This window comes from Chrysemys picta, chromosome 1, assembly GCF_011386835.1.
Source record: "Chrysemys picta bellii isolate R12L10 chromosome 1, ASM1138683v2, whole genome shotgun sequence".
Taxonomy (NCBI): domain Eukaryota; kingdom Metazoa; phylum Chordata; order Testudines; family Emydidae; genus Chrysemys; species Chrysemys picta.
The window spans coordinates 231,153,247-231,168,905 of NC_088791.1; the positions used below are offsets into that span (position 1 = coordinate 231,153,247).

At 40.8% G+C, this 15,659-nt stretch overlaps 1 protein-coding gene across 7 annotated transcripts in view; it reads left to right on the top strand.

Moving 5' to 3' along the window:
- Positions 1-15,659, top strand: part of ASMTL (acetylserotonin O-methyltransferase like) — a 56,150-nt gene that overhangs the window by 4,293 nt on the left and 36,198 nt on the right. For 2 of the 7 annotated variants that reach the window (XM_042845648.2, XM_042845649.2), the window contains exons 3-7: positions 2,930-2,977; positions 3,552-3,575; positions 3,731-3,795; positions 7,110-7,171; positions 11,571-11,679. In XM_042845648.2, coding sequence (XP_042701582.1) covers positions 2,930-2,977; positions 3,552-3,575; positions 3,731-3,795; positions 7,110-7,171; positions 11,571-11,679 — 308 coding nt within the window. Of the gene's footprint in view, positions 1-2,929; positions 2,978-3,344; positions 3,393-3,551; positions 3,576-3,730; positions 3,796-7,109; positions 7,172-11,570; positions 11,680-15,659 lie in introns of those variants that run through there. The other 5 variants (XM_008167396.4, XM_065580787.1, XM_042845650.2 and 2 more) reach the window with 3 other exon arrangements.

The following is a 15,659-nucleotide window of genomic DNA, read 5'->3' on the forward strand; positions in this document are numbered from 1 at the left end:
AACCCAAAGGTGGAAGTTCATTAGCAATCTATTTGTGTGTAATACATTTTATAGTAACAAATAAAAAGGAAGTCACAACTGGTCTAGTCCAATTTGCTTCCTGCCCTCTAGTCAGGGACATATCTCCCTGCTGTCAACAGTTCTCTCTGGAAACAGCAAAAGAAAGATCCCAGATTAATCTATAAAACTGAAAAGGGTATTCCCAGAAACACTGAGAAAATGAATGCCAAGGGCTTTTGTTATACTTTACCAGGGAGATCAGGAGTGAATGCACCAAACCGAAAACTCACTGCTGCGGAAATAAACACTCAGGGCTAGACTCTGCTTGGAGACAGCAGAATCTGCTACCATTTGCTGCTCTGAGGTGTACAGTGCCTCACAGAGCTGGGGAAAGGAGGCAAGACCGTGGCTGGCAGTGCAGGAGAGAGTAAGGTGCATCGCTGGCCTCCCCTCTGCGCTGCTATGGGGCCGAGCACTCCCCTCGCCGGGCCCCCCAGGCGGGAGGTGAGGTGACATCCCCCACGTGCTCCAGGCCAAGCCGCGGTGGGGTCCCTGTCCCTTTAAGAGCAGGGCTGGGCTGAGCCAAGCCAGCGGGGGTTGGCTCTGCTCCTGGCTGCAGGCTGATGCCTGGGCTGAGAGCCAGGCTCGTCTCCCGCACCAGCTCCAGGCAAGGCTTTGCTGCGGCTCCCCCAGTTCCCCCTGGGCCAGGCCGCCGCACAGTAGGGGTGGGTTGCATGAGGCAGGGCAGGACCTGGTGGGGCCGAGGGCTGAACAGGCCCGGGCAGGGCGGTGCGGGGGCTGCTGGAGGGGGAAGCTGGGCAAGGGGTGGCACGGCCTCAACCCCCTGGGGCTGCCTGCCCCACAGAGGAGGCAGAGGGGCGCAAACCGCAGCAGGACCCCAGCCCCTCGGGGGAGGGGATCTGGGGCCAGCCCAGGGAGGCAGGAGCAGCCCCAGGGGTGCTGGGAGCGTGCAGGGCAGAGCCCCAGGAGAGCCCCAGCCCCGCGGCAGGCAGTGCTGCAGAGGAGGAGCCCGCGCCCCCCGGCGGGCGAGGGGAGCCCCAGGCAGAGGGAGCCGGGCCGCCCGCACCCACCTCTCGCGGCCGCTCCATGCTGCTCCCAGTACCGCTTTCAGCCGGCACGGCTGCCCTGTCAGCCGCTTTTGGGTCTTTAAATAGCCGTCCGGGGGAAATCCCAGACATTTTTCGCTTTTTACAAATTCCCCCCGACGGCTATTTAAAGACCCAAAAGTCAGACATGTCCGGGGAAACCCGGACGTATGGTAACCCTACTGTAACCCATCATGCCTTGCAGTCTCTGAGTGGCTTCGGAGTGAGCAGTGTGAGCCTTCATAAATGAAGCAAAACAGCTGCCCAGCACACAGCCCTCTGACCTCTTTCTGAAAACAGTGAATTAAGGCAACTTGGTCAGCCTCTCCACTAGTCCCATAGTCAAGCCAATAGAGCCTTGTGATCAATGTTGTCAAAATCCAGTAATAGATTTATTGGCATCAGCATAGATATTAGACTTCTGCCTACTGCCCTAATGTGCTCCACCACAGTGATTAAGGCTGGTTCTGTGCCACAACCAAGCCTGAAGCCCAACTGATTAAGTTAAAAAAAAATCCTTATAGGCTGTCATTTGCTACTGGTGTGGATCTGCAAATATTTCCTTAATGACCTTCCTCTGGAAGGGAGGAATAGAGACTAATCCTTTTCTGAGATCGATTCACATATACTGAATGCGCCCTACCAACACTGTTGCCAAATGACACTGTCTGCCAGCGCAAATATTGAATTATCTCCTATGTAAATGATTACACAGATTCATATCTGTTTCTGTCACTTTCTTTTTCTGACTATGGTGTGATATTAGGGGAGTGGATTTCAAACCTTAACAAGAATATAGTGGACTTTAATTGTGGAATAGTATTAAAATTTTCCTGCTACTTCATATTTTTCTTAAGTCCATCCAGACGGATTTTGAGCGCTTCCTATGTACAGGATCTAGTTAAGTAGGCTATGGATGTAGGTGTACCATTTAAAACTAATTAGAATGTTAGTGCTGTCACTTTCTATTATGATATCAAATCTTACACTATTTCCCAGTAGAGTTCCTATTCTCATTTGCTCTATTAACGCTTACCTAATATTTTAAGACTAGAGCCTTCTCTATTTATGAAAACAAGCTGCCATAAGAAGCAGTAAGTTTATATCAACAGTTGCTTCCATCATGAACAATAAATAAATGTAAGTCTTAGCCATGTTACATCGTAAAATGATAAACTGTAGGGTTAGTGTCTGAAATCTTCCAAATGAAATGTAGGCAAGCAAAAAATCCTGGACAACAAGAACACTTTGCAATTTGAGAGCAGGGAGAGGGAAGAAGGAAAGGGCTGAGAGAATTCTATAAAACCAAACCTTAGAACTCCTTTTAATGGCTGGATACATTTAAATTCAGGTGGTTGAGGGGTATGCAAGTACACTTAAGGACATCTGAGTAATAACTCTATAAAAATGGCATTGTGGCACTCATGTTTAATGTGTTTCAATGATTTCCATATCCAATACACTTGGCTTATTACAAAAAAGGTTGTTTTGTAACTGGCAGCCTTGATACTCAACCGGTGCTTGGAGAGTTGAGTTGGGTTCTAATCTTTCCTGGGTGCATTTCATCATCAATACAAGTTCTGCAGGCAAAATCATACCCTCAGTTATTTCTGCCCACAGTCCTTGCTTTCCCTGGTTTTTCACAGATGTAACTGATTACAATTCTGTTAAGGATGCATAGACTTCAGCTCCCTCCTTGATGTATTTAGATCAATACCTTTCAAGTGGTAAATCTACAGCATCTTGAGTTGGATATTCTGGGTTTTTTTGTTTGATTGTTTGTTTTTTCCTTTTTTTTTTTTTTTGTCTCCTCATCTTTCCAGAAACACCTTAGAACTCCAGATATTGTTATAGGAGCAGACACTATTGTGGTAAGAGTTTTCATGTATTTTAGCAGTAGTTTGAATCATGTCTGACCAGTGCCTGAAATTCTCTTGTTGGGGGTTTAACTTCTTAGAAATGTAAAGATGGAAAAGGTCTGACTACTCATCTAGTCCATCCTCCTATCAATGCAGAATTGTCCCTATGGTATATTTTCTAGTACTTAGACTGGTTTGAAATGTCTCAAATGACAGAGTTTCCACCACTACCTTTATTCTATTTTTTTTTTTAGACATACTCCCATGTTCCATAATCAGTATCGAGCTTTCTACTATGTTGGAAGAGGCACTCAGTTATTTGACAGCTGTGAGCATCAGGAAACGTGCATCGTCTAAGCAATGCCATTTAAGACCTTTTTAACAGCCAACACAAATGGCACTCTTACTGGTAGTCTCAGCAAAGAGGGTAAAGAATGAATTATGATAGACACTGAATTAGCCACTCACCTCTGCAGATCCTTCTGGCAGTCACAAGGTGGAGGGGAAGCTTGCACTGATAGTGTGTGCTCTCTTAATAAATAGGCTCATGTCTCCAAAATTCTTATTTAGTGCTTTTTATCCATAGGTCTCAAAAAGCTTTACAGAGGAGGTCAGTATCATTATATGATACTTAACATGATACTTTTCAGTAGACTGATGTTGCTGGCAGGGCTGGGTGAAATCATGGTTTGAAAAGTCTGTGTGACTGATCTCAATTTCAGCATATTAGAGATACACAGCGGAGTATTTTTCTTTCTATTTCAGACTGTCGGAAAACAGATTCTGGAGAAACCGGTTGATAAACAAGATGCATATAAGATGCTGTCAAGGTTTGTAGTTTTAAATAAGGTTAAATGAGTTAATCAGGCAACTCTACAATCAGGCAATTCTACAATCAGGCAATGTTTTCTGCAGCAACTGGAACTGCAAAATTCTATAACATTCACGCACAAAGATGCATAAAAGATAACAATATATATGCTCCATGGGGCAAGGACCATCTTTTTGTTCTGTGTTTGTACAGTGTGTAGCATAGTGAGAACTTGATCCATAACTGGGACTCCTAGGCAGTACAATAATACAAGATTATAAATAAAATATTATTACAAATTACTACTCTGTACAAGGGATGTGAAATATGGTGTGCTTAGGATCCATCGCTTTGAATTTCCTGATTTGTGTCTTTCCAGAGCCTCAATAACAATGTTGCATTAGTATCATTAGGATAAGTTATTTAGCATTTGCATTGCAATTGTTTTATTATTGATTTCCTTAATAATAAAGTTCTTTAACAGTACAAGCATTTGGTATTGGTCCTTTGCCTCTCCTCAGGTGTGATTTGCATGATGTGTGTACTAGAAGAAAACTAATCAGGAATTCCTTTATTTGGAGCCACATTGTGCTCTCCTTGACAGTAGCATTTTTTTTTAATAGAAGTTCACTGAATTTACATTGGTGTAATCAAGAGCAAAATGTTTGCCTTTTTTTACTGTCCTGTCTTATTCTCCTGTCATATATTGGGGTCCTTAAGTCATCTCAGGCCTTGGCTACACTGGCAATTCACAGCGCTGCACTTGCTGCGCTCAGGGGTGTGAACCCCCACCCCCGAGCGCAGCGAGTGCAGCGCTGTAAAGCGCCAGTGTAATCAGCGCCTGCAGCGCTGCACGCTCGCTCGCAGCGCTGCAAGCTATTCCCCTCGGAGAGGTGGAGTACTTGCAGCGCTGTGAGAGAGCTCTCGCAGCGCTGGCGGCGCGACTACACTCGCGCTTCACAGCGGTGCCGTGGCAGTGCTGTGAATCTGTGAGTGTAGCTAAGGCCTCAGGCTTCTATTTCTCTCCTTTGAATGTAGTTCAATCACTTGAGCTTAATGATGCCCTCTTCCCAATGTTTCAGACTCATTCTGTTGCTTACCATATGTGAGCTATTTCATTAATGCAATTATTTCTTTCTGCAACTCATCACTTTTAATAAGCACCAATTACACAATACTGTAGCCTGTTACCAGGCTAGAACACTTGAATTGATTGTCACTCCATCTCTTAAAGCTCTAATGCTGTTAGGCTGTTATCCTGTCCTCAGGCCTGAAGGTGAAATCAGATTGTATCTCAATCTGAAGAAACCATGTTTGCCTTCCAGGGGCAACTCAGTTACCTACCTTTTTTCCCCTTAAAGGTTTGCAGTTCTGAGATCATGGCAATAAACATTTAAGTAACAGTAAAAAAATGTCATCAAAGTGAATGTGTTTGTGCCAGTTTTGTGAGATGTAAGTTTTTGGTGTAAGACAAATATCAAGATTAGAAGTACATAGTAATAATTCATAAACTAAGAAATACTTGCCTACAGTAGTTATGTGTGGGAGGAGTGCAACTCTGGGTTATTCAGGTGGTACCAGTAAGTAGGAGGTTACACGGTCACATTTTCTCAAGGCTGCCATTCTACCATTTTTAGAATAAAATGGTGTCTTTGTTAAAGAATATGTGAAAAGTCTGCTGATCATTCTTTTGTGTGGCAAACTGCCAGTGACATATGACTTATTGAATATGAGCTGATGAAAGAGACAAACTAATTTAGGAAAAATTCACTGGACGGAACACATGGCCTATGGCTTTCTGGACTCTTTGCTTTGTGGCTCTAATTTAGATTTTGGGCTGATGAATTAGGTTTCTCCATTTGGTGGAGGCATAAAAAGTAATGGTTGTTCAGAGTGAATGAGTAAGGGCAGAATGTGATATTATCAGGAGACCAAACATATCCCACCAAACTCATGAAGGAGTCTGACTGGAAAGGGTCTTCTGATTCAGTACATAATTTTGCTTGAAATTATACCATGTTTGGTGACTTCCAGAAAATAGTCACTTTTCCACTAAACTTACAAAGATGTTTGTGGATCAGAATTAATATAAACTGTCTTGAGTTACATTACTCAAAAAAAAAAAAAAAAAAAAAAAAAGTCCTCCCAAAACTTCTAAAACAAGCATGGATGTGCAATATATTTGAAATCTTTTTTTTTTTTTCTTCAGGATAATCCCTGTTGGGGTCATTTTGCATCCAGTGCTAGCAGTGTAAACTCGTGTCTCCTATCTGTGTGCTAATTATCATAATCAGCTACATAAACTTTCAAGGGGCCAGAATGGACAATTTATATTGAGTAGTTTCATGCTCTACCAGTAGTTTACTTCAATGGGACTACCTAGGGTCGGAGGTACTATCTGATATGAGTAAGGGTATCACAATTCAGTGTTAGGATACTATTTTGTAATCAGACTTTCTAAGAAGTTAAGCTGCCTTGCCTCAGTTTACATTGGTTCTGCTTACACATCTATGAACTGTACAGTTTTTGCTCTTTTTTTTTTTTAGTATGTTCAATGTTCCATGCAAAGAGGGTAGTTAACTACTCAGAAAAGTAAAGTCCTTTTCATGACAAAATAAACAATATCAATTCAAGCTTCCTGCACTTTCCTGCCGATATTTCTGAGCCATTCTGTGAAAGCATCATCCCTAGGCAGGTGCAAGGACAGTTCATTCTCTTTGCTCCTTTGGAGCCTGATTCTGCCACTCTCAGTTGAGTTTGAGTGGTACTTTGTTCCATCAATAGCCCAGTTGAAATGAATGGGAATACTGGTGTAGCAAGGTACTAGTATTCCCATTCAGCGCGAGGAAAGGTTGTATAACCTAGCCCTTCATGGATTATCTTTTTGCTGAAGCTGCCTATCACGATGCCATTTATGATGGTGATGATCCTGTTTTGCTCATGAGATTGACACTTCTCCTCTGGTATAGTAAAATAATAAAACAAAACAAAAATCCTAATTTTACCTCAATATAAATAAACATATTTTAGGCCACTGAACAGCCAGCAGGTGTTAAATGTTTTGGGGACACTAAGCATTGAAAGATTCCAATTACTGTACCAATCCTTCTGCACCATTTTGTGTTTTAGCTCTTCACCTTTGTGAAAGAAAAATCAAAACCCTATGTCCTGTGTGTAAGGATACGAACCAGAGCTGGTATTTTTCTGTGGTGTCCATTGGCTTATTTGTGGAACACTCTGTAAACCTGTGAAATAGTAATGCAATAATGCATTAATGAAGAAGAAAGCGACTTTATAAAACTTACATAGTGACTCTTCATTTTTCCCTCATAGGTTGAGTGGGAAGGAGCACAGTGTCTTTACGGGAGTAGCCATTGTTCACTGCAGCAGTAAAGGTAATTGCAGAGAAGTGTACAGATACCTATGTGGTAAAGTTGTATGTTCTTATAGACATATGTTATCTAATTCTACTCTAATTGTGAAGATGGAACCCTTTCATACAACATTTGATTCTGCCACCCTTTCCCATACTGAGGAGTGGATTACCTGTAATTAAATAAAACGAGCAAACAGTCCTACAAACAAAACACTATGCTGCACATTAAGGTTGATGAGAGAATGACCCATGTGTGACAGATGTTAGTTGGATCACATAATGCATTACTGAAGGGCGCTCAGATATTACGGTGTTAAGAGTGGTATAAGAGCCTATTAAGAATAGAATAGGCACTTTATTGAAATCAGTAGGGCTACTGAAAGAGCCTGATCCAGTACCCACTGAAATCAGTGGGAGTATCTCCCTGCTCACTTCAGCAGACGTTGGATCAGGTCCAGAGTGAACATGAGAAAGGTGGCAGAATCTGATCCATAGTCATTTTCTTGCTGGGCTTTATTCTGGTGAGAATGAAGGGGCTATGTTGTTCAAGTACGGTGAAGATTATCACATGTATGGCTCCTACTTAGTTTCTTAATATCTAGGTTGTAAAGAGACTGGATTTCTAGAAAATTACTTTTCATTATTAGCAGCAGTTCTAAAAAATCCTGTTGGGTGGTAGGTGAAATAATGGTTTGTACATTACCTTTTAACTGTGCAGTCCTGGGTTTGAGATTGACCTGGACCATATTTTGTTTAATAAATAATTCATTAAAATGAGTGGATTTCTGATCAGTAAGATTTTTCTATCAAATTATGCTGGACTAATATGGTCTCACTGTTTCCTTCTACTCTCCCATTGGTCTTTCTCTATCCATCTGTTGTCTCGTATCTTATACTTAGATTGTAAGGTTGCAGGAACTGTCTTTGTTTTGTGTCTGTACAGCACCTAGCACAATAGCATCCTGGTTCATGACTAGGGCTTCTAGGCAGTATAATACCAATAAGAAATATTATATTAAATATTATAGTATTACCATCATTCCAGACATGGGGTAAAATCCCGGCACCCTTGAACTTGATGGCAAAGCTCCCATTGAGTTCAGTCAAGTCAGGATTTCACTCAGGAAACTCCCAGAAGGATCAGTTTTCTGAAATTTGTCCAAACCTCTTGCTCCTCTCTCTCTCTGTTTGCAGATGCCATACAACTCCCTGAAAAGCTTTTTTCAGAATAAATGCTTTTACCTTTAAAAACTAAACCAGTTGTATCGGCAGCCCAGTGCCCATATAAAAAATATGCAGTGGTGGAAGAAACTACTGTAAAAAAGTTGTCAAGCGGTTTTCAAAGGGTTCAGATAAACAGTAATTAAAATATATATATATATATATATATATATATATATATATATATATATATATATATATATATATACTCTTCTTTTGACTTTTACAAGCAAGTAAAGATGAGCGATCTAGTACTATTGACAGTATGACAGCAGATTCCATTTTGTTTGAGTATATGCACTTAAGCCAAAGCAGAGTTTGATGAATAAAAATATTCCCCAGAATATTGCAATTAAGAGAGAAGCTTCTGGAGCACACCATTTTTCAGTTAGCCGATCATTAAAATGCCTGTTACCAAGCATCGTGTTACTGAATGACTATACTATCATCTTGAAAGGACATTGTCAATGTATGTTTAATAACTTATGCATAATTGTTTTTACTCACTGTTTGTAACCATCTATGAAATCAGTAAGTTGCTTTATGAGAAATGTTAATGTTTTCCATCACTCACACTGTAGTATTTGGGTAAAACTCTTATCTCTGATCCATACTGCAGTTCTCTGGCATATTCTGCCAAGAAACTTCCACTGCTGTCAGAATATTAACTAGTGATCTGCAGTGCAGATAAGAGGAGAATATTGCTCTTGGTTTGGTAGGGAAGAAGGATGGAAACTTAATGCTCTATCATTAATTAGGGCCTAGTTTGTTACCAGTATATGTATGTAGGGCAGTATGCTTCAGATCCCTTGGAGCAACCCAGATGGGCTCTAATTCCAGCACTCAAAGGCATTTTTCCATGCAGCAAAATCTGCACCTAGTTCTGCACAACTCTGCATTGCAGGTTGCTCACAACCAGCTTCCAGCTACAAAAACCAAAAGTGCTTGTGTCGACTTAACGGGGGTATTGCAACTCTGCACTACTCTTCACTGCTGCAGAGGAAATGATAGGATAAAAGGGATTGCTGGATGACAGAGACTGCTGCTTGCAGCTATTGTATGTGCTTATATGCACTGCTGCAGTTTTATGCTGCACATTATACCACATTGCGAGGTATAATGGCATTCAGAATGTTAGCGGGGTGACTACTGCATTTATTTTACTCTGTTTTTGATTGCATGTCCACTGAATCTGATTTTGAGCTAGGCAGACTTCTTGCCAGTGCAGGCAATCAACCAGTAGTCATGCAATGACAGAATTAATTCTGGGAGCATTCCATAAAGGGGGAATAAGCTCCTCCGATCCAAATTTTGTCCTACTATGATCTCTCTCTCTCTCTCTCTCTCTCTCCCTCTCCACTTGGGTAGATAGTTACATGCTGTGAGTCTGCAGAATTAGACAATGTGGGGTTTTACTCACTTTGGCTTTCTTGAATAGATATTCCACTGAACTAGGGAGTAAGCCCTTTTCTTGCTTACTCCTGGGGGAATTCTGCACCAAAAAATAAAAAATTCTGCGCACAATATTTTAAAATTCTGCATATTTTGTCAAAATAACACAATATAATCAAGCTGGTTTCAATTATTTTGGTAATTTATTTAAACTACAATACAATGGATGGAGAATGGGAATGAGGAGCATTGGAGGAAATCACCAAACCCCTTTGTCTAATAGTAATGTAGCTAGTATTGACCCTTTAGTTCTAGTTATTAGTCAACAAATATATGCAGCCATATGTTCAGTGTTACATCATAGGTGTCATAGAAATTTCTGTCCATTCCAGCTGAGGAATAAGGAGAGACGGACACAGCTAATCAAGCAAGGAGCCCCGGGAGGGGCGATCCGTTTATTTCAATTGCAATTGGGTTCGAGCTCATAAGTCAGCAAGAACAAAGAAAACACTTACTCCAAAGCATTATATGCAGTTGCTTATGATAATCTATCGCTCTATGATTGGCCAAAATTTGCCATCATTACCATACATAATTAGCAAGCTACATGTATCTGCCCCTCTTATGACCCCTTATTGTTCATCTATTTGTTCCCTCCTCCTTGCTTATTTTGCAAACTAAGTGGTTAGCTATCTACAGGACGCAGGCACAGAAAGGTCCATTGTCTCTAGGTTTGGAGTTTGGCTACATTTCCTCTTGAAGGAACTTCCTGACTACCTATAGCTTACCCTGCATTTTGTCCTTCTTCTTTCTCCCATGTGTATGTGACAAATTTGCCCCCTGGCAGTTAAGTAGAATAATTTTATATCATAGGCAACTGAAGGGGAAGTGAGGACTGGAGACTCAAACTCACAATTTTTACTGGCTACTGACCATCTCCAAAAAGGTCAGTAGCAAACAGTTCATGGAGCACATTTTGATAGGAAACTTTTTCAGTCCAAACATTTAGACCAGTTCTAATCACTAAAGCACCACACTGTCCTTTACAATACGGCTCTGGCAATGTAAAGGAGCCTTAAAATTTTTACACCTGTTTTATGCTCCTGGGGGAATGCCCTAAGAACAATAGGAACAATTCACTAAGCAGACAGGCTGCTGCATTCTGCTCTGCCTGAGGGAACAGAGCCTGCCCCATGTCTTCCTCTTCAGAAACACCCCAAAGCCCTGCCCCTCCATGCCGAGCATGCTGCAATAGCGAGCGAGAGGGATAGAGTGTCTCTCTCTCACGCACGAGTGCCCAGCCCCCTCCACATGGTGATGTATGTGTCTACCAGTTGCTCTGGGTGCCCAAACCAACCTGCCTGCATTGCTGGGGATAGGGCGCATGACCTCTCTTGCGGCTTCCCTTTGCTTCCCCGTCAGAAGTCCTTTTTCTGCAGGGAAGCAAAGAAATCTGTGGGGTCCATGAATTCTGCACAAACACAGTGACGCAGAATCCCCCCAGGAGTAGCATATCTATACAGGAATCTGGACCTTTCACTGACAAAGTCCATGAATGAAGGAGGCAAGGAAGTAGGTCAGATTTTTGAGACCACTAACCTTAAAAGCATTGCTTTTAAATACAGGCAATCTCTTTTAAATCCTAAAATAGAATGAAAAGTCTGTCTGTATAAGTTTTCTTGGGTGAACAATGTCAGTTGCAGAGTATTCAAAAGGTAAACCATTTATCCAGATTTATTTTATCCTTTAGTCTCATTACTTTCATGTTACAATTTTTTGTTTACAATTGGATTTTTTTGTTGTAGATAATCATCTGGAGACTGAAGTCACTGATTTCTATGAAGAGACAAAAGTTAAATTTGCTGAACTATCTGAGGAGCTTTTATGGGAATATATTCACAGTGGAGAACCAATGTAAGTAGCCTGCATCCGAAGAAGTGGGCTGTAGTCCACGAAAGCTTATGCTCTAATAAATTTGTTAGTCTCTAAGGTGCCACAAGTCCTCCTGTTCTTCTTTTTGCTGAAGGCAGCACATCTTACTTGAGTATAGGCCTTAAGACATTGTTGACCTCAAATACGAAGGAAGCAGTATGCCATGTCTTTGGGGGAAATTGGCCATGTGTATATGCAGTCGTTGATGTGCTGTGTGAAACAAAAAGGAAGTTAATGTTGGATTCACAACATTGACTAGGATTTGAATTCCCAGGGTGGAAACTCTGAACCCAACCTTTTAAAAACTGCAAGTAGTCTTTTTTTTTTCAATAGCCCCTTAATCTGAAATCTCAGGCAATGGATGACACAATGGAATTGTGAAGTATTCTGTTTTAGGCCCAATTTTGGTTTAATTATTGCCTGATCCCAATGAAGATAATTGGAACCCATCTACTGACTTCAGTGAGCAATGAAACAGATGGTTAGTGAGAAAAGAATTAGGCCCTATATGAATATAGTATGGAAAGTTGGAAGAGCCTTAGCTTATCCTTACACTTACATTGAACTCTGTCCTGCATTCTGTGAGGCACTTTCAACTCCTACTGAAGTCAGTTGGTGTTTAGGACATGCAGCAGCTCACAGTAGTGAGGATATAGAACCAGTTATCATTGCATGTTCCAGTTATGAGTGCACTACCTACAGCAGAACTCTTACAAAGCAGAGAAAACACTTTGTCTTGCATTTGTTGTGTATTAATCAGCACTAATAAATGTCCATGTTGAACTAACAGCTTAATCAAGATATACAGAGAGCTGGAAGGAGTCTTTGCTTAGATTTATCTATGAGATGAGTCTTTAACAGCTACAGCTTCTACCAAACAAATAATGGGGCAGGGGCTGCTGAAGGGACTGTAATGTTAGAGCTTCTCATCTCTATGGAAAACTATGCAAACACATACAGAATCAATACAGAAGTGGCTGCACTGCCTTCAGTGGAAGGCAGGCCTGGAATTAACAGGGTTACTGTAGGTAAGGGTTATGGTGTGCAAATTACATGGGGAAATTGACAAACTGTATTCCCATATTAGTTTGACTCTAGCCAATGCTACTGGGGAGGGGTAGGGCATAAAAAACCCCACTAGACTGTAAACCTAATTTAAAAAAAAATACAATAGAAGGTTTATATTGCTACAGAGAAAGATGAAAGTTTTTCTGTTGTATGGATTTGTACTCGTCATGATTCATAGATTCCAAGGCCAGAGTGGACCACTGTGATTATCCAGTCTGACCTCCTGTGTAATATAGGCCATAGAACTTCCCCAAAATAATTCCTAGAGCAGATCTTCTAGAAAAACACCCAATCTTGATTTTAAAATTGCCAGTGATGGAGAATCTACCCACAACCCTTAGTAAGTCATTCCAATGGTTGATTACCCTTACTATTAAAACATGCATCTTATTTCCAGTCTGAATTTGTTTAGCTTCAACTTACAAACCATGGTTCATGTTTTACTGTTTTGTGTTGGACTGAAGAGTCTATTATCAAATATTTATTCCCCATCTAGGTACTTAAAGACTGTAATCAAGTCACCTCTTAACCTTCTCTTTGTTAAGCTGAATAAATTGAGCTCCTTGAGTCTATCACTATAAGGCATGTTTTCCACTCCTTTAATAATTCTCATGCCTCTTCTCTGAACCCTCTCTAAATTATCAACATCCTTCTTGAATTGGGGACACCAAATCTGAAAACAGTATTCCAGTAATGGTTACACCAATGCCAAATAGTATAACCCCTACTCGAGATTCCCGTTCATCTATCTCAGGATTGTATTAGTCCTTTTGGCAGCTGATTATTCACCACAATCTCCAAATCTTTTCCAGTGTCATGGCTTCCCAGGATAGAGTCCCCCACCCTGTTAGCATGGCCTGCATTCTTTGTTCCTAGATGTATACATTTACATTTAACCATATTTAAAATGAATATTATTTGCTTGTGCTCAGCTTACCAAACAATCCAGATCACTCTGTATCGGTGAACTGTCCTCTTTGTTATTTACCACTCCCCCAATTTTTGTGTCATCTTCAAACTTTGAGTGATGGTTTTATGTTTTCTTCTAGGACATTGATATAAATGTTAGAGTGTAGGGCCAAGAACTGATTTCTGTGGAACCCTACTACAAACACACCTACTTGATAACGATTCCCCATTTACAGTTACATTTTGACATCTGTCAGTTAGCCAGCTTTTAATCTGTTTTAATGTGCTCCATGTTCATTTTATATTATTCTAAATATTTAATCAAAATGTCACGCAGTACTAAGTCAAACACCTTGCATCAACACTATTGTGTTCATCGACCAAAATTGTAATTAATTAACTTTGACATGGATTGAGTAAAATCCTAAACAATTGCACTTTAACTAGAGGTAGTTTTTTGTCTCAAAAGTGTGATCTGTTTGTTTTTTATTCTTCTGGGGAAAGTCATACCATTCAGGTAGTGCTTTCTTGGTGTTCTCATTAAAAATCATGCAGTGGATCAGAGTTTGAGACTAATGGAGTCTTTCATCTCCAAGTCAGTATGGGCTGAACCCTCTGGTGGTGTGGGGTTGAAAAGTCTTTCTGGTGCTGAGAACCTTCTAAATAATGTAATAGGCTTATTGACAGCTCTGAAAAGAGCAGCATTGCTGTGCTGTGGAGAAAGCTTTTTCCAGCCATCTTTGGATACATGGAATATCGCACAACGAGGCATCTTGTAGAATGTCAAAAGTGGGAGGGAAATAAGAGATGAACCTTCTTGATTTGGAGAATAACCCTTCATATTTCTAAATCAACTAGGCCATTTTGTTTTATTCAGCTGACATTTGTAATTTCATTTTAATCTGTGAATGCCATTAACATTCCCTCGAGAGACAAGATGTTCAATAAAATTGAACCTAGCACAGATCCTTAGTCTTTACAGTCCATCAACCAGTATCAGGCCTTGTGTGTCCTCCCTTTTATCCAAGCCTACTTGAATAAGGTTTTCAGGAAGATTTCTGGAGACACTTAAATGCTTTATTAAAATTCAGTTGTATTAGGTTTGCCATGTTCCCTCTTCTTCTCCCTCCACTTCCCCTACCCCCCACACCCTCCACTAATTAGCCAGCATTCTTAGAATGTCATGAGTGTTCATGGAGACGGGTGGATTTGTATAAAATTTAACTAGCACTAATCAGTCCAAGGCTTGGGAAGTGAGAAATCTAAAGAAGCTATGGCGCTTACACATTATGTATCTATAAAAGAATTGCCAGATCTGTCACATCGCCCAGTACTGCATGATTTTGTAATCCATTATATTACATATAATCTACACCCAGCTATGGACCAGCTCATTGGTCCCTGCTCCACCCCCCTTCAGCTACCTCTGCAATACCATGCCCAGGAAACTGTGTAGAACCAGCTCTATACAACTAGGTCTACACAATCTATTCCAGCCCTCTGCTAGCATAGGAGCTGTGTTGAAGGTAAAAGGGTAAGTCTCCAGAGTGCCCTCTGGGGTTGTTACTTTTAGCCTAAGTAAGTTAGTGCAGTCTCAGAGCTTGTGTTAGGAGCTGAGCTGGCCTCCAGCTGACTCTGAGATTGGGAGAATGCAAAGGTGATTTTGAGCTATATTTGTCCCAGTCCTCTAGGGTGCTGCAATAAGCGTAGCTCAGCTGGATCTGAAGATTTGGCTCCATAACGCTTAATTTCCGGTCTTATGTTTAAAACCTCAACCCTCATGTTACATTGGCCTTGCTTTTAATTAATAATATAATCACATTTAGTAGGATAAGAGGAACCAATGTAAATTTGACCCAAACAGGAATAATTAAATCTAGGGCAGGAGCAATTTGTTACAAAAAATAAGGTGATCACTTGGGCTGTGTGGGGGGAAAAAAAATATTTTATTTTTAGAGTACAGATTAGCAGAGAAATTCCCAGTA